Source organism: Eurypyga helias, unplaced genomic scaffold (genome assembly GCF_000690775.1).
Source record: "Eurypyga helias isolate BGI_N326 unplaced genomic scaffold, ASM69077v1 scaffold808, whole genome shotgun sequence".
NCBI classification, from domain to species: domain Eukaryota; kingdom Metazoa; phylum Chordata; class Aves; order Eurypygiformes; family Eurypygidae; genus Eurypyga; species Eurypyga helias.
In genome coordinates, this window is record NW_010268666.1 from 33,987 (window position 1) to 56,563 (window position 22,577).

General features: G+C 43.3%; 1 protein-coding gene across 1 annotated transcript in view; it reads left to right on the forward strand.

The window, feature by feature from the left end:
• LOC104514200 (cytospin-B-like) overlaps positions 1 to 21,670 on the forward strand; it is a 21,864-nt gene extending 194 nt beyond the window's left edge. The window contains exons 1-3 of the mRNA XM_010157807.1: positions 1 to 113; positions 18,064 to 19,631; positions 21,449 to 21,670. The exon at positions 1 to 113 is cut by the window's left edge and continues 194 nt beyond it. Coding sequence (XP_010156109.1) covers positions 74 to 113; positions 18,064 to 19,631; positions 21,449 to 21,670 — 1,830 coding nt within the window. The 5' untranslated portion in view covers positions 1 to 73. The remainder of the gene's footprint in view (positions 114 to 18,063; positions 19,632 to 21,448) is intronic.
• Positions 21,671 to 22,577: the final 907 nt, after the last annotated feature.

A 22,577-nucleotide genomic window follows, 5' to 3' on the forward strand; every position in this document is an offset into this window, starting at 1 on the left:
GCCTGACACCGGGCATGAGCGGGGCGCCGGGCTGCTAGAGGAGCTCGGGGAAGAGCCGGGGCACTGACCGAGGATGGGCAACCAGCCTGGGCGAGCGGAGGAGCACGACCAAGGTCTGTAGGGAGCGAGCGAAATGCCGGGGCTGCTACGCAGGGGATGGGGTTTTGTTCTCGGGGTGTTTGTGTTTAACCGCGGCGTCCCACTGAAACACAGGCTGTTGTAGCTAATACGGAGGGAAATTACCGCTGTTGCCTTGTAAATGGTGTTTGTGCCTGCTCCTACCTGAGATCCCAGCGCCGTCCGTGGGGAAGCGTTGCCGAAAGAAACCCTTCGGCTGGAACAGAATGCCGACAAGGGAGGGACCTCAATGCCCACCGAGATATTATTTTACACGGTCTGCATGATGTTGCTAAAAAGTTACGAAGCTTACCTAGTGATGTACATACAACTTGGCAGGATCTGCAGCGTGGCTGTGTTTAGCCTTTACCATTGTTCGTGGCCTGAGGCCTGAAATTTTCCAGGCCTTAGAATTTAAAATTATGCCTTTGTGGAAGGTCTTCCCACCATTGTCCTTTCAGAAGTGTAGTGCCTCGCATGTTAATCAGTAGCAGATTTTCTAGAAAGCCAAGAGCTAGTATCAGGTATATCTAATTCCCCTGGTGCCAGATGCCTTACCCTAGGAAGGCGGGTACTTTGTTCTGAAGCCGTAGTCCGGTTCTGGTTGCCTTTTGTTTTATTTTGCTTGTTTCTCAGATGCTGAAGAAGGGAAAACCCAGTAGGCCCGCTGATTTCTCCTGTTTATCTCCTAGTTTCTGTCTGAGCTTAGCACCCTATAGTACAGAAAACTGGGATCGGTTGTATTTCCTGGCACTTTGTTTCTTACTGTTGCCATGGGAATTTCATTCACAAAATTCCATTAAAGTGGTTATTGCTTGATCAAGGTTTCTTTATGACCTCAGATAACATACGTAGCTATTGTTTTAAAAGCAAACGCATATGTACCTGATCTCTGGTATTGTGGGGAAAAGCAAGAGGCAGACAAGGCTGCACTGCTCTCACAATAGATCTGCCAGTGACTGCTGGAACAGCAGTTAGGTGTAGGGGAGAACTCTCTAGCAGTATGTTAATCAGCAGGCTAATGAAGAACACAAAAGCTGCCAGTATCCAGTCACCAGAAGAAATGCTGCCCTAAGGGAAAGTTAAACTTCAGGCTGGAAAGTATGGCTGCCTGCATCCCCAGCCCCTAAAATCTGTGTTTCCCTGGCCACTGCCAGCTATAGAAGTCTTGCTGGAAGTAAACATGTCACTGTATTTTGAGGAGGGGTAGTACTGATGATGAACTAAGGGGGAGATGGATAAAGGCATGGGGAGGTAAATGACTAACCCGTGATCAGTGTTTGAGGAAACTGACTCTGATTTTGCAGGACCAGCAGTGGGATTTCAAACAGCTTATTGCTATTAACATAAATGATAAATGAGCATGCAGACCCCCTGTGGGTTTTGTAAATCTCTTTCATCCTTTGTTTTCTCTTGTCCTGTGATTTATTTTGGTTTTTTAGTGGAGGGGAATGGGTTATGCTTCTGTTGCACCTAAACAGTTTTAAAGCTCTTCTCAGTTTTTAAGTGTAGGTTCTATTAAGTCTTGTTTAAATGTCCTCAGTGTTTGTAAGGTATGAATATGACTGAAAAACACAGAGCATCTTGTTTTGAACTACATGCTCAAAACTCTGTTTAATCATGGAAGAAGTTTCAGGAACATAAATAAATTCTGACAGTGTATTCCTTGTTGTGTGCGAGAGCTCTGGCTTTGGAAATCGGAGGATAATGTCAAGGCATCTGAAGCTTCGTTTGATTTTTGACAACTAGGATGCAAAAAATTGTTTTTCATGTTAGAATAAGATACATGGAAGTACCTGCGTTGGGCTTTGTTTCTGCTTGGATGAACTTAATTCAACCTTCATCCAGGAATACCTACCTACATCTTGAATAACTGTGGTACTCTAAGTTTGGAATAACCAAAATAAACCCCAGAAATGGGCCCATCTGTTGATCTGGTTTATGTTCTAGTTGGTTATGTTTATGTGTAACTAAAACCAATCAGATCTTGACCTGAACACAAGTCTAACATCTGATCCTAAGATATAGGTGTTAACCTGGAGTAAAATACTTTCATATACTTATGAGAGTATGAGTAACAGGTTTTCCTATTGAGCATAAATAGGAATAAAAGGCCATGGGGATGCATGGCTTTTGGCTAACAAGGCTACACTTCTATGACAAAGGTTTGTTTTAGTTTCAAAACTAAATAAAAATAATACAGGTCCCAGAAGTGACACTTTTGGAGTCTGACAGTACCTGTGTGAGTGATCCTGACTTGACAGCTAACCATCAAGATTTGGATTATAAAGATAGAGCTGTGCTAAACCTCAAGGTCTGGGTGGGCTGGTCAGTGCCCTAAGGAACGGGATGCCCCCAAGCTGAGCAGTTTGAAGCTAACATGTTAATACGGGGCAGCTGGAAAGCAATGTAACTGTCTGGGCTAGGGATTGTGGGGAGATGAAGACGTGTTACGTTGGATCTTTCTTGCAAAGTAATCCACTGCTGGTGTCTAACTGGTATGTTTTGAACAGAAGATTTACAAGACACTGTAACAGCCCCGATACAGTCTCTTTTTAAGTTAATCTAAATCTTTCTAAAAGTGCCTAAAGGATTTGAGGAGATTGCTTGTGATAATGTTGGATTCCATAGGCTTTTTCTGGCTTCTACTTTAAAACTTATTTTAAACCTATTTTACCTTGACTTGTAAGAGCTTTTGGTTTTTGGCATGTGATCCAAGTTTATATCACTTGTTTGCCAAAACTCTGCTACTTGCAAATGGTCACTTTTCCTGCTATACCCAAGTGCTCTGAATATTCATATTTATCAAACATGTGGGGCTTTTAGAATGAAAACACCTATAATATTGCAGAAAAAGATGTAAAACAATAGTGAACATGGTTGTAGTTTGGCAGTTGAGTTAGTTTTCGGCTTCTGAGGCTGGCTTCCTCAACCTAAAGGAACTGTCAGTATACGCAAGCACAGGCTGGACCACCTGTGAAATAGTGGGAACATTTCATTGGAGTTGTATGGAAGAAAACTGTTATCCAGTGCACTGGTAGTTATTGAGAAAAGCTTTTCAAACATTAGTTTGCCTTGGAAACAGTGAGGCAGCCTGTATTTCGGAACAAGACTGTTCAGACTCTTTGACATTGGTTGACACGGTGATGGTGGGGTTTTGTTTATCCTCTAAACATTTGCAGGTGATGAGATGATTAATATTTTTGGGAAGAGGTGGAAAAAATGACTCAATATATTAAAAAAAACTTTCAAGAAAGAAGGAGTTGAATGGGAAATGTTAACTTCTCTGGTTGGAACAAGGTGACGGGCGGGGTTATCCAAGGGTTAGACTTTTTTTGGGACTGTGCTTATTTGTAAAACATGCTTACATGGCTTGGATCAGAATATCGAGTGTCAGTGCATACACTAAACCAGTATTGATCTGTTTTCTTATGTCTGTTTTGTCCTGGCCTAGGGGTGGCCTCAGTTTATGTCTGAGGAAGGGATTCTTCAGTGTCAGATATATAGTTTGTAAAACATAAACTTTCAGGATAAAGGGTATTGTGGAAATACAGTTTCTTGTGACTTCTGTTTTTCTTTTTTGGGGTGTGTGGTCAGGTCTTTTTCTGGGTACTCTTCAGAGTCTCATCTGCTTCCCTTCCTTTCTCCTTTCTTCTAAACGTGGGAGCCATTCATTTTAACTCTGTTATATGTCAGCACACCATTTCTGCCAAGCAAGAGCTCAAGAGAACAGATGAGTTTAATGATGGTGTGGGGGGAAGGGAGGGAGGAGAGAGGGGCCAGCAAAGCTAATGAATCACGTAACAGCTTTCACGGAAATACCGACAGCAAGTCATGTCCTCCTCGAGCTCGGGCAGCTGAGCCGTAGACCTTCTGTTCCCAGTGGAGCCAGCAGACCACAGTTTGCTCTCCAGTGGATAGTTTAATTCCTTAGTCACCTCTTCCTCCTACAAGTCATTCTTGCACAGGGATTTTACAAATGCTCTCATTCCTCAGAGTAGTAACACGCTGCTGATTAAACTGGTATTGGAGAAGTTTATTTTCCCCTGGAGAGTCATTTTTACTTGACTTCAGCCTCTCTTCCAGGGCCAGTTAGGGCCAGCTCTGTTGATTAGTCCTGTGATGTGACTTGACTTGGACTGACATTATTAAATCACTTCAGATGTCAAATGGCAGTAGTCTTTGCTGCTCTGCAGGCCCGTGAAACGAGTACAGCCAGGAGACTGTGTCACAACTTGGACTGGCCTCTTCGAGGAATTGAGTCATGAATCTGCCTAACTTGCTGCGTCTGAAATCATCTGTTTGAGGCAGAGTTAAGTGATAATCTGAGGTCCCCTGATCCCAAGATGAGACCAATGAATGCTAAGTTAGTGAAAGGGATCAAGAAGTTCTCCTACACTAAGGCAAGGGCCTTGACAACCCTTCTCAGCATTGAGTGGGAGGATGTGCCATGTGGGAGTTCTGTCTCTGTGGGCAGGACCAAAGCCTTTACAAGAACAACTTTTAGGGCATGGCAGGGAGCAGGATGTGGTTTATGCATTTTATTTTGTTGTTAGGTTGTTCTGCTGACTAAAATGAAAGCCATTCTTGGATGAAGGCAGGGAATCTTACTGAATGAGCTGGTCATCAAGAGCCTGGCCTGTGGTTAGTTCTGCAGACTATGCTTTTGCCCCTGTGCTGGTGATGTTTTAAGGATCTATAAATAGTAGACCTAGTATGATACTAAATGTAAAAGCTAATTCTTCTTGATTGTTTTATTAGTTTACTGAATGTGCTGTGATTGGCTTGACAGTGGCAGAGTGATAAGGAACCAGCCAGCGGATGGTTGTGATTGTGTGTTGGTTCTGACACAATATTAAATTACTGAAATGAGGGAAAAGGGTGAAAGGAGGAGGAAATAATGCTGGCCTTGGAGAAAAAAACAAAGCTTGCTGCTTTTTGTTTGAGTTATATTTGGCTCCTCAAGATCTCAAAGCTATCAAGCTAGCTAAAGAAATTTGAACAAGTATTGCATCTTGGTCTTCTCACTGAAACTTGCCAGAGCCTTGGAAGGATTCACGAGTTTGTTCAGCAGTCCTGTATTTTGGAACTTCTGACTATTTCAGCAGAGTATTTTATTTTTTTTCTCTTACAGTTCCTTCTCTATTTTACTAATTTACTCTTCATAGAAATCTCCTGATTTCCATAGGGAATGTAGCTTTTGGAACAATATGGAGTTGTAAAACTGAATCAAAGTATTTCTCCGATTTCTTTGGCACTCTGTCGCTTGCAGAGGACTTGATTTTCTGTGATTCTCACAGACTGTCACTAGTAGGTTGGCAAATCTTTAATACCTTAATTATTTTTTAATACTTTCCCATGCGGTATCTCCAAGCAATTCAAGCATGAGGATTAAATATTATGTTAAACTGAGGGTCTCTAATGATAGACACTACGAGATTCTCTGTGCATCAACCTCTTTTCTTCCCAAAATCCAAACTAGACACGTGACACAGATCTCTTAAAATGTTCCATCTATTATATTTCATGGAGCAGTAATGTTTTTCGATAAGCATCAACAGATATGGATTGCATGTTCTGAGGCAGAGGACTCTGTCCCTGCGTGATCTGTGCTCATCGGTCAGTTCTCTCAGGCTACAGAGTTACATCAGAACTGTGTTTTTCTGCCCTTCTAATCAGTCTGCGTGAGAGTGAGTTTCCATGAACACCAGACATTGCAGGGCCTGGTATTCTCTGCTCAGAGAAAGCTCCAGCACCAGCTCGCCGAGAGCGCAATAGCCCTGTGTTTGTCTATCTGCGACATGATAAAATAGTTGCTAACTTGCAGCCTGTAGAGAAAAAGTAATGTTTTACCTGTTCAAGGGCAAATTGTCAAAATCCTGTTTTCTCAGAAAACAAAGAAAAGCATAAAAGAAGCGAGTCTAAGTCTTGTTCCCAAGAGCATGTGAGGTCAGCCGTAATGCTGGTGTTCGAATGCTGGAAAGGGATAAGGCAGTGGTGTCATATCCATCCCCATCTGTAAATAGCATTCCTTGAATGGCAAGAGTGCTCCAGAAAAGTGGTGTCACTTATTTAAAACTTCAAAGGTTGCTAAAGCAATGTGCAGAAATATTTCGCTTTGTTTCCAAACCTCCTCAAATACATGGCAATAACTTTGCTTAACCCAAATCTGAGCATCCATTTGACTAACCGTAGGCCTGAGACTTGGAACCTGTCTTGCCCCAAGGTGGGAGGCACAAAGCTCTGATGGTATTTCTCCAGGCTTTTCCTGAGCAAAAGCTGGTCAGCTGTCTTTGAGAGACTGAGGATATTTCCACGAACCTTATCTTTTAGATCTTGAGAGATGCTGCTTTCATAAAACCTTGTTGAGTTTGAAGAATGGACTAATTATGTTAGAAATTACCCTCAGCCTCCTCCACGCGTAGTTTCTTTGAGGCTGCTTGACTGTGGAAAATCTTTCACTGATCTTTTAATCAAAAGCTTTTTTTTTTTTTTTATCAAGGAGTTGAAGCTCTTCCTCCTTTTGAAGTGGGCAACTTTTATAGATAAACATCTCATTATGTTATGAGATGTCTTCCTCTCTCCCCTTCTCTCTCATTTCTTTTCTTGATGCGTCTCATCCCGTGTTGATAGCTTTAATGGTCTCAGCCCAGTTCCTCATATAAGCTATTCAGGACTATACTAGTTGGCTCCCTTATTGCTATACTAGGCAGGGCTAAAAGCTCTGGATGAGCAGGGAAAACTAAATTGTGGTGCTTTCCTCACCGTCTCACTAGGCAGACTGGAAACAGCAATAAAACTGGGTTTATTACGTGGTCATCGCATTTTAGTAAACGAAAGGCAGTTGTAATGGCAATGCAATGCACACTGGTTATTAACCATTAAGCACACAATTTAAAAGCTAGAGGCCTTTTCAAAGTTCTGTCCTCTGTTTTAGGGGAGGAGGAACCCACCTCCTTTCACACTTCCATTTTTTGATCCCTTTTTTCCCCCCACTCTTCTGGGATTAGTTGTGTTTCAGAGTGCATAAGGCAAGAAGTTATTTTGGCTCAGTCAGCCTTTTGGCCAAGTGTGGGGCAGCATTCCTGAGCTGGAGGGTTCAAGTCATGGTTTCCTAATACAAAGCACCCGACAGCAGTGCCGTGTAAAGGCGTTTTCTGCTGCTCAGCTCCTTCGTGGTGGCTTGCTGCTCACTCGTGGTACAAGCTGAAGTGTTTGTGGGAAGTTCAGTGAATTAGATCAGGACCTGCCTTTAATGAAGAAAGGGAAGGGGGAGCATGCAGATCTTACAGCCAAATCAGTTCCATAATTGAGTTCACAGTATGGCCTCGTGAATGGTTAAATAGGTTGAATAAATTAGCCTTATGCTCAATATCAACGTTATCACAATTATTTCCCCACTTGAGACTGGTTTTTGTTACCCTTTGTGCTTATAGGTGTGATGTCAGGTACAGGTGCTGATCCACAGCACCTGACTTGTCTGGAAGGAGCAGGGTTCTTTTTGTTTTCTTTCCTATTGGATTCTTGGACCAGGAGGATTTAGGTAACTTTTCATTAACTTCCAGTTACAGATGTTAATTGTCAGTTTTGACAGCCATGGTATATGCACTGCACACGGAGCAACATAGCTACTTCCTACTCTGACCATTATTAACTGAACTTACATGGCTAGATTTAGGGGGTTTTTTGTTTGCTTTTTAATTTCCTGTACTTCTTGGAAAAACTCAACACTGGTATTCTGTCTAGTATAATTGTGTCTTCCAGGAATGGAAGTACAGCTGGTTGGTCACCACTGTTAACCCAGTAGTGGCCGTGTGATGAACTTCTGGGCTAGATTAATTGCAAAGCTGAACAGAATTATCTACTTGTCTGCAAGCTAGAATCGAAGGACAACCTGGGATTCTTGCTCTGGCTAGCAGTCATTTCTCAGGAATAATCCTAGCACAGCCATATGAGTTGAAAAATTGGTTTTCTGCTGCCTCAGTGCAAATACACTGCTCTTTCTGAACAGTCCCTTCCTCAGGAAAGTGTTAGTGGACTTCAGGAGTAATGCCCCTCAGACCGGTTGCTAACAACCTCTTGGACAGCAGAAGCATCAAAACTATCAAGTAGGAAAGCAAAGGAAAACCCAAACCTACCAACCAGATCAAACGAAAAATCCCTTATTTTGGTGAAACACCAAGGGTTTTGTCTCCATTCACTGAAAGATTCGTGTTTATGGCTATTTTTCTCAGGTTTTATTTTTGAACAGTTGTTGTCTTAAAAAATAGTTTGGCTTAGAATTCATTTTGCTGTAGGTATGAGATGTTTATACCTGATCTCATCTTGTTTTGACAGGTGGACAGGCAGGAAGTATTCCAGAACAAACAAAATCAGGAAGTACCACAGTACACAGAAATCCCTATAAATTTGCTAATGTCACAAGTATACAGAGGGAAGGCCCTCTGAGGGCATATAAAAATTAGACTTTTTTTTAAAATCATGAGCTATGATGGTTGTGGACTCATAAAATTTGATGAAAAGAAGCAGCAAGTAGGAGTGACTTTATTTTAAAAAAGGAAAATTCTGGATTTCTGCAACTTCCACCAGATTAATTTTGGGATAATGCTACATATAGAAGGTTTTAGTCATTCTTTTTAGGGGGAGGTAGCCAAGGGGTATAGTTAGCAGGTGACTAAGTTTTTGGCAGGCCCATTGGCATTGATTCCCAAAAAAGTAGTTTTGAGTTTACCAGGGGGACATTCCAGTAAGCCTATGAGATAGAGTTTCTCCGAACACTTGCTAGACCATTTGCTTTGGGTGGCTCAGTGTTTGTTATGCCAGGTTGCTGGGTACTCTAGAAGTCCAAAGCAGTGCAGTGGTGGATTGCAATTACATTTGTAATCTGTGCCTGCATTGGCAGAGTTGGTAAAGAATCACAGATGCCCATGGAATAACCAAAGCAAAGACTGGGAATGCTGGCTGAGGATACGCATGCTTAGAACAACTCCTGCCTCCTCTTAGCTTTGCCAGTGTGCCTCACTGGATCTTTGGTCCCTGGCCTTCGAGCAAGAGTTTCCTCTTGCAGTACAACCTGCGTGGGTTTTGTACAGGGTACCAAACTGTGCTGCATTCCAGACAGGCATATCGAGGCCTGAGTTTCCATTTCAGACTTAACAAACCTTCCAAAACCCAAAGTGAAGAGCCTCAGAAATGTTCAGAGTGTCTCTTCTGTATGGACACTGGTGTGTCTCTCAGGGTAGAGATTTTTAACAACTCCTGCTGTTGTTCCGAGAGGAACTGTAGGCCAAGAGGAAAGAAAGTAATCTCAAATTCGCAATGAGACTTTGAACAGGATTTTGGTCAGATCTTGTCTCATGTTTGGGATGCAACCTTGTTTCCACTGTAATAGCACTGAGCTGTGGCAGTGTGAACTTGAGGTTCAGTTCCTGTGCCTGTGCGAACAACCACCAGCTGCTGCTAAGAGCTGCTCTTTTTGGGAGGAACAAGGTGACAGAATTATTGATCAGGGTGAATCCAACAAGCTGAAAGTAAGACACTTGTGATCTTTAAGAAATTCCTAATTGTGAGGCAGGGATTCCCTGGGTACTTTCTCTTCTAAACCCACTATTTAATTTACTGAAGGGGATAGTGTAAATAAGGCCTTTTGTGGATTCAAAGAGTACTGGTCAGTATGTCTATACGCTTATGCCCGTTTTAGATGCTAAAATTTGAACTAAATGGAGATGCTTCAAAGCCAAGGTTGTCTCTCCTATTGGGTTACATTCCTACCGTGGGAGAGTCTCTTGTAGTGGCCACCCTTCAAAAGAATGTCCTGCCAGTAGTTCATCTGCAGATTTAAATGGACAACAAGAAGTTTTGTCAAAACTTAATCTTTGAGGTACAAAAATAGTGCCTTTTCTTGTGGGCATCTTGCACACCAGACCTCTAGACTTGTATCTTTTAAATAAAACAAAAAATAAGCCAACCTTTACAAAGTCTTTGGTGCTAATGTCAGTGGTCTCTCTACTCTTCAATTAGGAATTATGCAGATCAAGGTGCTTATTGGTGCTTTTTCTTTGGAACCTCTGGTAATGTAAGTTTTCAAATAGCTATCTGTCGTTCCTAACACTTTGTAATGTAATTTCTATTTCTTTCTTAGTTCTCTTACTTTCTTTTCCTCTGTGTCAATTATCAATACCTGGGTTGCCTCCATACACTGTCCATTTATGTAGATCAAAATCCTTGCATCAAGTCTTTTAGGTGTTTCCTCTTGTTGCATGTTTACCTGTTCCACAGGGAATGTAGTCAGGCAGTCCAGCCAGTCCAACAGGCCATTACAATTCTTCAGGAAAAAGTTCACGTTAGCAAGCACTGAGACTAAGAAGTAATGATAAGTGAGGAAAGGCATTATTTGAGCAGATAATTCTACACAGTGTTAGATTATCAAAACCACCTTTGTTGTTCCGCAGCCATCTGTCTTTTTTTTTAAATCTAGGTGGAGTACAAGTGAACCTTCCCAGAGAGTTGCTGACCTGTTAAGGTGTTGGCTCTGTGACTAATGCTCTGCAAACAGACTAATATGGGAGAACCATGACTGGCCAAGCCTAGGTTTGCTTTGTTCGCTGTTGCATAAAGACCAAGTAGCAGAGAGCATTGTCTGTCTACAGGACATCTCTAAGAGATGGAAAATGGTATGCTCTTCCAAGTTACTGAGGATTACCCAAAGGAGTATCCAACAGTGTGGTCACTGAAAAATGCTGATGGCTAACCCATTCAGCTCATTCCCTTTGTGTATCAAGCAGATCAGGGCGTAATAATTTGTCATGGTATAACAGTGTCTGTCTTTACCCTGACTTTTACCTAAGCTGGTGGTGGACCAGAAGTTTTACATGTCTCACCCGCAAATATGAAGTTCTAAACAGTTTAAGCAGTTTTGAAAATAACAGGTGTTGATCACTGTCTCTTGGCACCTATACCTCTGAAAATCTGGCCTGATGCATCCAGTTTCACTCTTCTAACATCCAAGAAGCACTAAGAACTCATTCAGATCTTCTTCATGAGTTGGTTTAGTTATGTGCATCTGTTCAGTATTTGTTATCAAGCTGTTGTAGTGTTAGCATGCCTGGGAGTTTCAGGATATGAGCATTAAACAGTGCAGCAAGACATGTTACAGGGATTTTGCCTCTGTGTAGGTATCTGTGAAAGAGCACAGCTGCACAGGTAAGGGTTGCTGTTATATCTGCCCTACTTTTCAGCAGTTATGTTTGCTTTTTCTCATGCCACCATGAAATGTGTCAGTGTGTTTCCTGTAAATTAAGATATCAGATCATCTCTGCTTAGCAGGGAAGTTTAACTGTTTCATTTGCTTAAGCAAAGGAAAAAAGGGCAGGGAAAAATAGGGCGTTTAAATTAAGTAGATGTGTGCAAACCTGGAATCTTTTAATGAAAAAGTACTTTAAGAGAGTCAAACGCATACCAATCCTTCTGTGCTGTATAGTCATTTCCCAAAGGACGTTCCTAGTTCATTCTTAATTAGTCTCAGTATCAATCTCAGAATCAATGATGAAGCAGGGTGAAAGTGATCTGCCAAGTCTCCTGGGCTTTAAGTTAAGCTTTGAGTTCCCAGTGCCTTAGCCACTTTGGGGAAAATGGATTTTAAGCACCAAGTTAATTAAGTTCTTGAAGTACGGCTAGGCTCCCTGTAACGTGTACATTCTTTATTGCAGGAGAGTTCAATGGCTCCAAGCTAATACTGTCCTTTCCGATTTGGCAGTGGCTAAATTCAGATCAACGATATCATGGTCACATATCAATGCATTGTGTTAAGTTGTTCGTGGTGTGGCTGGAAATCACCCAAGTGGTACTTGGGTACTGGAATAATTTAGAAAATGGCATGTAAAGGCTGCTGTTACTTGCCTTATAACACCAGCTTGTACATTTGTTGGGAAAGCTTGACTGTTCAACTCAGTGTCTAGTGGCATTCTAGAAGTCTTCAGGCATCCCAGTTGATCTGTCTGCTTCTTGAGCAGAGGGCAGGCCTCTCGCAGGTACTGCCAAGTCTTTCAGCTCAGTGAAGGTATGTTAAATAGACTAAAAGGGCATCCAAAGGAGTGCTAGACATCTGTATTTTGGCTTCTGACACTAGGAAGGAATCCAGGTGGGATTAAGGTACACATGTGACCCAGGTTTGTTTTGTGTAAGAAACTCAAAGGTGGCTAGAAATAGTCATAGGACCGTACACAGGCAAGACCGAGCGCATGCCTGCATTATCTGTCTGTTGGTGTTACCAGTGCTGCTGTGGATCCTCAGCCAGGTCTTGGCAAAGCCTGAGTAGTGCAGTCCTGCTGAGGTCAGGATCTACCAAAGTCACAGCCAGAGGATAAGCTGAAAACCAAAACAGATGATAAGGACCTATTTCAGCTAAACCACATGTCACAGAGCACAGTAAAACTATATGGGGAGGTTTAATAACTCTTTATTTGCTGCATGAGCATGGGCTGTTACAGTATTCTCTTAGCCATTCCACTAAGCACTTGCAGCCCACTTGATTTATAACTAACGCTTTCCTCAAGGTATCGCAGGAATCGCTTTTCTGTCTGAGGCTTCGGAGTTCTGTTCAGATGGCAAAATCTATTGAAGTATCTTAGCACATGGAACAGAATTCCAGAAGGAGGGAGGAATTAGTTTCCTGTTGGCAGGGATGCTCCAAGTTAGCCCATAATTTCTTGTTGCTATCTCTCTTGTTTCACTATGACTTTTTGAGGTGGGAGGGATGGCAAAGAGACAAAAGACTGTGAAATAGCTGGTCTGTTGCAAATGCAGGAGCTAGAATGAGAGATGTGACAGTCCTCCTAGAGCAGCAGATAATTGTGAGAGTACAAACTTGTCTGCAGGCAACAGTTTGCCTTTTTGAAATGTATGACTTTACCAGTGCAGAAGGCTATGAATAGCTTTCTTTTATGTCTTGTTATCCTGCCCCTGCAATTCAAATAAGGTATCCATTGTTCAAAAACATCACCCAAAGATGCATCTGTCTTTGTGCATCTTTGTCTTACATGACTGAAATGCTTTCTGAAAACAATCCGTGCTGGCAAGCTTAAATTCCGTAGGTGAACTCTACATGCAGGAGGCTTTGTACCTACTTAAACTATGGAAGAAGGAATTATTAACATGATTTTTTAACTATGTTGAAGAAAATGTTTTTATTGCTCTTAAGCTAAGAGTTGACAGGCTTAAAATTTAGGAAAAAAAGTACAAAATGGAAAATTCCTTGTTAAGTTGGTCCCTGGAACAGCAGAAGCCCATGGCATTAACCTTTAGGTTATTAATGTTGATGGAAGGAAGGATTAAGGAAAGGGCATGTTGTGGGACACAAATGGCACAAAGGCCAGTGGCAAATGATCTTGTATTGACTCTGGTTCTAAAAAAAATAGCTTCAAGGCAGAAATTGGAACACTTCCAAAGGTGGTTCTGTGGTCAAATAAAGTCACTTCCCAACTGAGATTCTTCCTCTGCTCTGGGATTGGAGAAGCAGGTATTTGAAGTGTTAATTATGCTTAAGGGTCAAGTAAACCAAATGTCACTTCAGGACTAGTGCTTTACTGAGAAGACAGTGATATGTGCTGCGTCGGAGCATGCAGCGTGTGAAGGGAGATAAACTTACTGAATCTTCATTCCAAAACATAATGTCTGTCTCCTGTGAGTACGGTAAAATGTTTGCCACCCACTTTCCCTTACCCTGCTATCGCTGTAATTAAATCAGCCATGCTGCATCGACTTCACTTCTGAACAGCAGTCCGGTGTGTTCCTCCCTGGGGGATTGGGAAATGGTTTTCTCCATTCCATAGTCCATTTTCTTCTGGTTACGGATGCCCCTCAGGGAGCCTGTGTGGCAGGTGCTGAGAGCTTAGATCAAAATAGATCATTATGTGGAAAAACTGAGGAGCAATCCTGATCCTTCTGTGGAAAACATTGTAGCTGTGCTGAAAATGGGATTAAAATGGCTAAAGATCATCATGAGGGGTCAACTTTTATCTCATTAAAGTCCCACTTTGTTTCTGACACGGTCGGAAAGTCAGGGAGCATTCCCTGGCAGAAAGCAGTGCAAACAACAAAGCTGCAGAGCAGGCCACCAGCCAGGACGCTGGGTCCTGATCCTTCCTGATTTACTGTGACCTTGGGCGAGGCATTCCACTTCTCCCAGCTTCCCTGTCCTGTAACCTAGAGGTAACACTTGTGTTTCAGAGCATTTGAGTCAAATAGCTGTTCATCTTAAAGCACTTGGAAAACCAGCTCTATATACATGTTAAGGTTTAACCCCTCACGCCTGAATAGCATGGCTGATGCTGAAAATGGAGAAGCTCTTACTGGGCACCAAGGTGAGGAATGTGATGATGTGGTGACCTCAGGCTGAGCAAAACAGGTTTTCATGCAATAACCCTCAGTGGGGTAATTTGGGGTACTTCCCAGTTCCTCTGCAGCAGGGGAAGAGAAGCTGAGCTCACTGGCAGTGTGGGTGTAGGACTGTGAGAATGAGAGCTTGGGTATGGGTGCAAAGGGAATGGGAAATGCACTGTTGGTCAGAGGTAGCCTGAGCTTGGGTATTCGGGATGGTGGGAGAGAAGTTATGCTCCAGCTTGGCAAGTTAAACTGACAGGTTGGGCAGGGTGGGTGAGCAGGGAATCCAGGAATGAGGTGCTGTAGCACCATTTTGACCAAACAGAAATGTCTCTGTTGAGTTTCAGGCAGGGCTGATGGTGTAGTTTGTTTTTGGGTGGGGTATTTTTTCTCCCCCTGCTCAGAACAAGCAGCACTTTCTAGGAAGTGAGGTTCTGCATGATTCCAGCTGCTTTAAGCAGCAGCGTAAATCAACCCCAGATTGCGTTGTGCAGCTTGGCAGGCACATGTCTGTCTGGAGTCTCCCACAGGCCATAAGCAGTGTGGGGTGCCGAGTTAATCAGGTCACCAGGGTGACTTGGACAGCCCTAAATGCAGGTCCTGCACAGTGGGTGCCTCGGGCTGCGGGGCTGGCAGTTCTGTTTAGGAGTGCCACGCTGCTCAGTTGCAAGGTCATTCAGAGGGGGAGTCACCCATAAAACAGACTTTTAAAGTAGCGCTTATACTCGCTGTGGTGCTTTGTAATCAACATACGTGTGCATTGAGAACAGTTTCTTTCCTGGGCTCACTGTGGTTTCTTAGTATTGCATAGCACTGTTTTGGAGAGTGGAGAGAGGAAAATGCATAAACACTTCTACGTCATGAAAAAAGTTTGGTTAATGGTTATTGATGGATAGCAAATGCTTTGTGATTTAGAAGAGAACAAGTCAGCAGAGCATGGAGTCTTGCGAAACACATGGGACAGGTTCAGTGAGCTGGGAGCCTGTACTGGCTGGCAAGCTGGTGAAGTACAGATAATCCCACTTAAATATCCTTAATTGTTATCCTTAGGTATACGTATCATTGCTCAGGATGCCAGGATCGCATTGCAGTTGTCATCTGGTGGTGATTAGGAGCACACTGGCATTGCTACCAGAAGTGCTGTGCTTCTCTTGGGAAGAGGTGGTTTTCGTTGCCATGCAAATTCCATCAGTGTGTAGTAGCATTATTATTTCTTACAATGTATATAATACTACCCAGTCACGAGCTGACCAGATGAGTCATGGCATTGCACTAGTTCAGGCATTGCAAAAAAGGAGTTATTTGGAGCACTTGCTTTGGCATAAAACTTTATAATAACAATAGAAAACCCTTTCAGATTGAATAAAAGTCCAGGACATAGAATGCTTTAAATCCACCGCTTAAGCTCCGTTGAAGAACATCTGTGGCCATTTGTAATGTATATTTTACATCTTAAATCTGTAGTATGATTATAGCTTGCGTGAGTACTGCTTCTCTACTCTGGACACTGGTCCTACTGGATGTTCAAGAGGTGCAGCCAAACCAGGCCTTGTGCTTTCTCACCTGGACACCCGTGGTTCACCCCACGTCAACCTTTGCTCTGAGCAAGAAGTAGCTGTGCTGAGCTGGTATTTCTTTGCTGGAAGTGATGCACCACATCACGGTCTGTTCAGTTTTCCTCTTGTCCTTCACCTCTAAACTAAACAAAACTAAAAGCTTTGCCCGGCTGCTGAGCTCAGTGGGAATGCAGTTTACAGGTGCCAGACCTCAGCAGTTGGGAGCCCTCGGGTTAAGGAATGGATAAGCGGTGAGCCGAAGGCCTTCAGCTCTAGTAAGTGAAATGAGTTCTCGAGTCTGGAGTTGTACCACAGCCGTTTGAGTTGCAGTGGAAAATCTCCCATCTCCGCTGGCGGCTGTGCTGGTGCCTCCAGCTGTAGATGACTAAATGAAGCTGTGTGGGCTGCTCGCTGTCCAGGCAGACTGTCCTCGCTATCTCTTCCCACAAACACTGGAGTCTTTGTCTCTGGCCTTATCATGGCCCTGCCATCACAGAGCCTTTTCTGTGCTCTCCTCCCAGCACAGCCTCTGCATTCAGGGGTCTTTTCTTCAGCTGCTCTTTGTCTCCGGGTGTTTATTGTGCCTGCTGCAGAGTGTGTTTGTTTGGGAGAGAGGAGGAGGGGCTCCTGTTTGTGTGGGGTTTATAAACCTAGTGCATTCCTCAAGAGATGCTGAGCAAACTGGGCGGTGTTAATATTAACCCTTCACTGCCCTGCATTGCTGAGAGAGATGTCCTTAACGTGTGAAAAATGCTTTGGGAGGGCCATGAAGTCGCAGTGTAAGTAGCCACGCGGTTGGGCAGCAGGGAGTCAGCTTCCGCTTTGGTCTTAACTGCCCTTTGATTTTCTGTGAATGCTGCACATGTGTATGAGCAAGGAGAGCCTCCCAAACATGGGGACTTGTCATTGATGCTAGGATTTCTCCCCAGAGTGCTTCTGGAACATGTTTTTATTGCAAACACTGGCTCACTAGCCCTTTCTGTTTGCATAACTGTCCTTTGCATCCTGTTGATGTGGCTGCACCTGTCAATCTCTCTTCATTGTACTGTATCCCAAAACTATGGCTTTGTACTTCAGGCCTTCCCTTTTGAGTAGGGTCTTGAAAACAGGAATTTTTTAAATTCGTAGTGTTGCCACTTGTTGTGGCATATAATACCTCTCCTTTGAACCAGCTTTTCTTTAACCAGCTTGTTAATACTTTCATGGTTAGGGTGGCTCTCACTGTTTTGTCAGTACACATGGTCCCATATTCCAGAACAACTTCGGAAGATCAGCAACTCAAACTTTTTTCCTTGTAATCACATAATGCTTTGCATTAAGTTGGTTGGGGAGGGGGGAACCCACAACAACCAAACAGAACAGCATCAACTTTCTAACCTCCTTTTGCTCTTCTTCCGTAAAAGGATTGGAATTTATAACATGAAAAATCTATCTCAGCAAGAAGCTGCGGTAACACAATTGTCTTAGTGTTGGAAGTGCCAGGGGAGTTGTGTGTTTCCCTGAATCTGCAGTCAGCATAAATTTTTTTGATTTTCATGATGACCTGCATGAACTGAGCATAATGCAAATACATTAGTTTTGTGTGACAAAACACTAATGTGTGATAAAAATACTTATTTTTTTTTTCAAAGATGGTATATTTTTTTAAGTTACTGAACTTTCCCCCTGAAATTAATAGGCTTAAATTCAGCATTTCAAAGTAGTGTAAGGCATTTATATTTCCAAATAATGAATATCCTGGTATTAGGGGTTGCAGTTCATGTATTGCAGCATCTACGTATATTATTACACTGGGAAAAAGTTGAGCAGGCTGTGTTCCTTTGCAGGGGGTGGGAGAGGAACGAATGCAAAATAATACAGGCCTTTGTGAAACACGAATGCACACTCAGTCATGACTAAACCTATTCAAACACTCCGGTGTTTTTTCCCAAGACTGCTCTAGGCTCATTGTTGCTGTGTGACTTGTGTTCTTTGTGAACTAGCTCAATTTGCTTATCTCTTTCTCTTCAAGGAACAGTTTCAGCTGCAAAGCGCACAGGGATTCCAGCACCCCGGGAAATATCATCGTCTGTATCTAGAGAGAGAGCTGTATTGCGTGGTCAAGCCAATACTAGGAAAACACAACCCAGCCCCACCTCTTCTGGTACACCGACTCCTACCAAACACGTGCGCCCCACTAGCAAGTCCAAGCAAGAGAATGAAACTGGTGACAAGGCTGTTCTGGAATCTCAGGTTAAAGAACTCCTGGCAGAAGCCAAGACGAAAGATTCGGAAATTACCAAACTCCGTTCTGAATTGAAGAAATGCAAAGAGAAGGGGTCACTTAACGCTGAAGGAATGGGTGCTTCCAATGAAAATTTAGAAACTGTATCACCTGTTGATATAAATCCATTAATACGGACCCTTAGGGAAAAAAACAGGACTTTTCAAAAAGAGCTTGCTAGCCTGGGAGAAGAAAATCGTGTTTTGAAAGAGAAATTGCTTTATCTAGAGAACTCTCCTCTCTCAGACACAACAACAAGCAGTGGAGGTGACAGCAGCCTCCCAACCCCAACTACCCAGGAATCCAGTTTTGGAAGCCCATCAAAAAATGCGTCGAGAGGTGAAATGGATGAGCACAGGCAGCACGTGAATGGGGGCGCGCTGCGCAATTCGGCTTCTTCTAGCAGTGATGTAACGAAAGCTTCCTTGTCGCCTGATGCGTCTGACTTTGAACATATAGCAGATGTACCTTCCAGGCCAACATCCTCCAACAGCAACCACTTCAAAGGTTCCAAATGCTCCACTACAGGAAGTTCTCCAAACAATATTAGTGACCTTTCTGTTGCATCTCTTACAGAGAGAATACAAAAAATGGAGGAGAATCACCACAGCACCGCAGAAGAATTACAAGCTACTCTGCAGGAGCTGTCAGATCAACAGCAAATGGTGCAGGAGCTGACAACAGAAAATGAGAAGCTAGTGGAAGAGAAAGCTCTCCTGGAGACTTCCTTTCGTCAGCATAGAGATAGAGCAGAACAGCTGAGCCAAGAAAATGAGAAGCTAATGACTCTTCTCCAAGAACAATCCAAAAATGAAGAAAGCAGAGCACAGGAGGGGAAGGTTCTCGAGCTGGAACAGAAATGTGCAGAAGTTATTGAAAAAGCACAATTTGAAAGGGAGAAATTACTCAACATTCAGCAACAGTTAACCAGCAGTCTACGAAGCTTAGAAAGGGAGCATCAAGATGCTCAGCAGGTGATTAAAAGCCTGAGAGAAGAAAATGAAAAGCTGCTTAAACTTCTGGAAGTTGAACAGCAGAGCAGCAGCACAATGACAAAAACTCTGGAGGACTGTAAAATTGCCTTAGAAGGTCTAAAAATTGAGAATGGCTCTCTCAAAACTCAGTTGGAGAGCGAGAAACAAAAGGCTGCAGAAATAAACGCGATGGGATGTACTACTGACAACTCTGAGGTGCAGGAGATGCTGAAAGTAGCCCATGCAGAAAAGGATCAGTTAGAAGCATCTTGCACTGAGCTTAAACAAGAGCTGCTGAAGGCAAACAGTGAACTGAAGCACATTCAGGGTCTGCTATCTAAGGTAAACCAGTAACAGCTGTAAAATACAATGGTTGTTTATCTGTCCTTCCATAAATAGGTAATTGTTGATCTTTAGATTGTTATTGAGTCATGGATTATAAGTTTCCATGACTTAAACTGCACAAATTAGTTTTGAACAGAAGATGGGTTTGTATTGTAGTGTCTGTTTCTGCTGCTATATGCCTGTTTTCCCAGGAATAACTCATAGCGTAGCTGTGTGTAAAATTCAAAACTCATTTCTCTAATATCTTCTGCAGAATTTACTATTTTAGTAAATAGAATTGTGTTTATCAAAATTGGAGCAAAGAACAAGTAAATAAAAAACTTGCTTAGATAAATGAACAAATATTAGTGAAAATCACTTGGTAAGCCAGATGAAGTGCATGAGTAGTTAACAGCAAATATTAAATTCTGAATAATTCATCATGATTAATTACTAGTGACCTATAGATGTCATTGGTTACGAGAACACAGGGACATGAGCTAATGCTCGGAGAAGCTGATATTTACAGCCACATGACTAATGATGCATGGCCAAGCTCCAGCTGTGATTATTTGCATAAAACTAAAATATCTTTACAAAACTAAAGTATTCTCATTTGGGGTAGGTAAAGCAATGGCAAAAAAAAAAAAATTTACAGCAATTTTTCTTTGCCTCCTTTGGTAGCTTGTAGCTTTGCACCAAGCAAGCTTAAGCCAGTTAATGTTTCTATTTTCTGTGGATGCCAGATGCAGTGTGAGGCATCACAGGACAAGTGTTCATAAAGCACAGGCCAGAGATTGTCCCACCGCTGCAGAAAGAGTGATAGTCAGTGTGCACAGCCTTTCCTGCGTGGGGGAAGGATCGTGGGAAGAATGGTAAAATTGGCGAGTTGCAGAGGAAGAGAGCATTGCCAAAAAGTACCTCCATGATATGAGTGATTTAGAAAATCCAGATGTCCTTTCAGCTGAAATAGGTGACCACAGCACATGGAGTTAGTAGAGGAAGCTCCCAAGTGCTTACTGGAGCTGTCGTTTATGAAGAATAAATGAAAAACTGCTGAGTGCTCAGGCTCTACCAAACTTTTATTGCCTGGTTTGGAAACCACAGATTTCCTCCTTTTTACCCTTCCTTTCCCTCAAATTAAGCTGGTTTGAATCACTGGTTATTTGTGACACCCAAACAAGACCACAGGCTTCTGTAAGGTTGCCCTTCAGTCAAGCTGTGCCAGTGCTGCTCACAGAATTGGCAGCCTATACCTTGCTTTTCTAACTTGTTCACACTTGGAGATCTCCCCCCAAACCTGGAAGCATCGATCTGTGGGCCTGAGCCAACAAACTGAAGTGCAGCAGATTCCCCCTTCAGTAATTCCAGATGTCCTTTATCCAGAAATATCCTTGTCTGCAGTAGCTAACTCTACTATGTATGTTTTCACATGCACTGCAAATGTACGTGATAAAAGCTCCAGAATTGTTAATGTGGAGGAACTGATCATCATCATGGCCCTAAGGCAGTGATACCACTCTCATAATGTGATACATAAATAGTTGTGGAGCTTTCCTCTCTTTGCTACCTGCAGAGATTGGTTTGGAAGTACGGTGGTCATACATAAAATTGAATTTCATTTGTAGCATCTTGTTTCATCTTTTTCACCAGAGGAAAAAAAAAAAACCCTGACATTCATAGCTCATTGTCTGGTTCGTGCTGAAACTCAGTTTATACGCTGCTGAGAGCACAGGCTCAATTCTTAAGCCCATGAGATGCCCAGTAAGATCTTTAATGAATGATATCTCTTAAGAGCTAAAGACAGCCTTGCAGTTTTCTTCCTTCTCTTCCAGGCTGAGAGCGAGTGTGGCCAGCTGAAGGAGGTGTGCGAGCGCCAGGCTGAGCAACTGAGCAGAACCAGCCAGAAGCTGCAGGAAAAAACGTCGGAGAATGAAGCAGATATAAAAAACCTGAAAGACACCATTTTTGAGTTGGAGGACCAGGTGGAACAACATCGTGCTGTAAAACTTCACAATAACCAGCTCATCAGCGACCTAGAAAGTAGGTGGAGCTGAACAAAAAGGATTTAAGTGAATTTGTTCAGGGGGCTGAGAGTGGAGGAGGGGACAGCTAGGTGTGACAAGGGCCTCACTTCACAAGTGTTCCAGCTTTGGCCAGTCCTTTCGGTTCACGCTCAAAATCATAGAATCATAGAATCACAGAATGGTTTGGGTTGGAAGGGACCTGAAAGATCATCTAGTTCCAACCCCGCTGCCATGGGCAGGGACAACTTGCACTAGACCAGGTTGCTCAAAGCCTCATGCAGCCTGGCCTTGAAGACATCCAGGGATGGGGCATCCACAGCTTCTCTGGGCAACCTGTCCCAGTGCCTCACCACCCTCTCTGGGAAGAATTTCTTCCTGATATCTAATCTAAACCTCCCTGATTGCAATTTGTACCCATTACCCCTTGTCCTGTCACTACAGGCTCTTGTAAAAAGTCCTCTCCCAGCCCCCTTGTAGCCCCTTCAGATACTGGACAGCTGCAATGAGGTCTCCTCGGAGCCTCCTCTTCTCCAGGCTGAACAAGCCCAGTTCTCGCAGCCTTTCGTCATAGGAGAGGTGCTCCAGCCCTCTGATCATCTCCGTGGCCTCCTCTGGACTCGCTCCAAGTGGTCAATATCCTTCTGATACTGGGGGTTCCACAGCTGGACGCAGCACTCCAGGTGGGGTCTCACCAGAGCAGAGTAGAGGGGCAGAATCCCCTCCCTCACCCTGCTGGCCACACTGCTCTGGATACAGCCCAGGATATGGTTGGCCTTCTGGGCTGCCAGCGCACACTTTTAAAAGTCACTCCTTTAACAGTTAGTGCTACAGAAATGGTGTTAGCGACAGTCTCCCAGGCTCATCCTCCGGGGCGGGATGTACTGGCCGCCCTGGGACCGGCCTTGGGAGGCCCCGCGGCACAGGCCCCGCCGCCGGC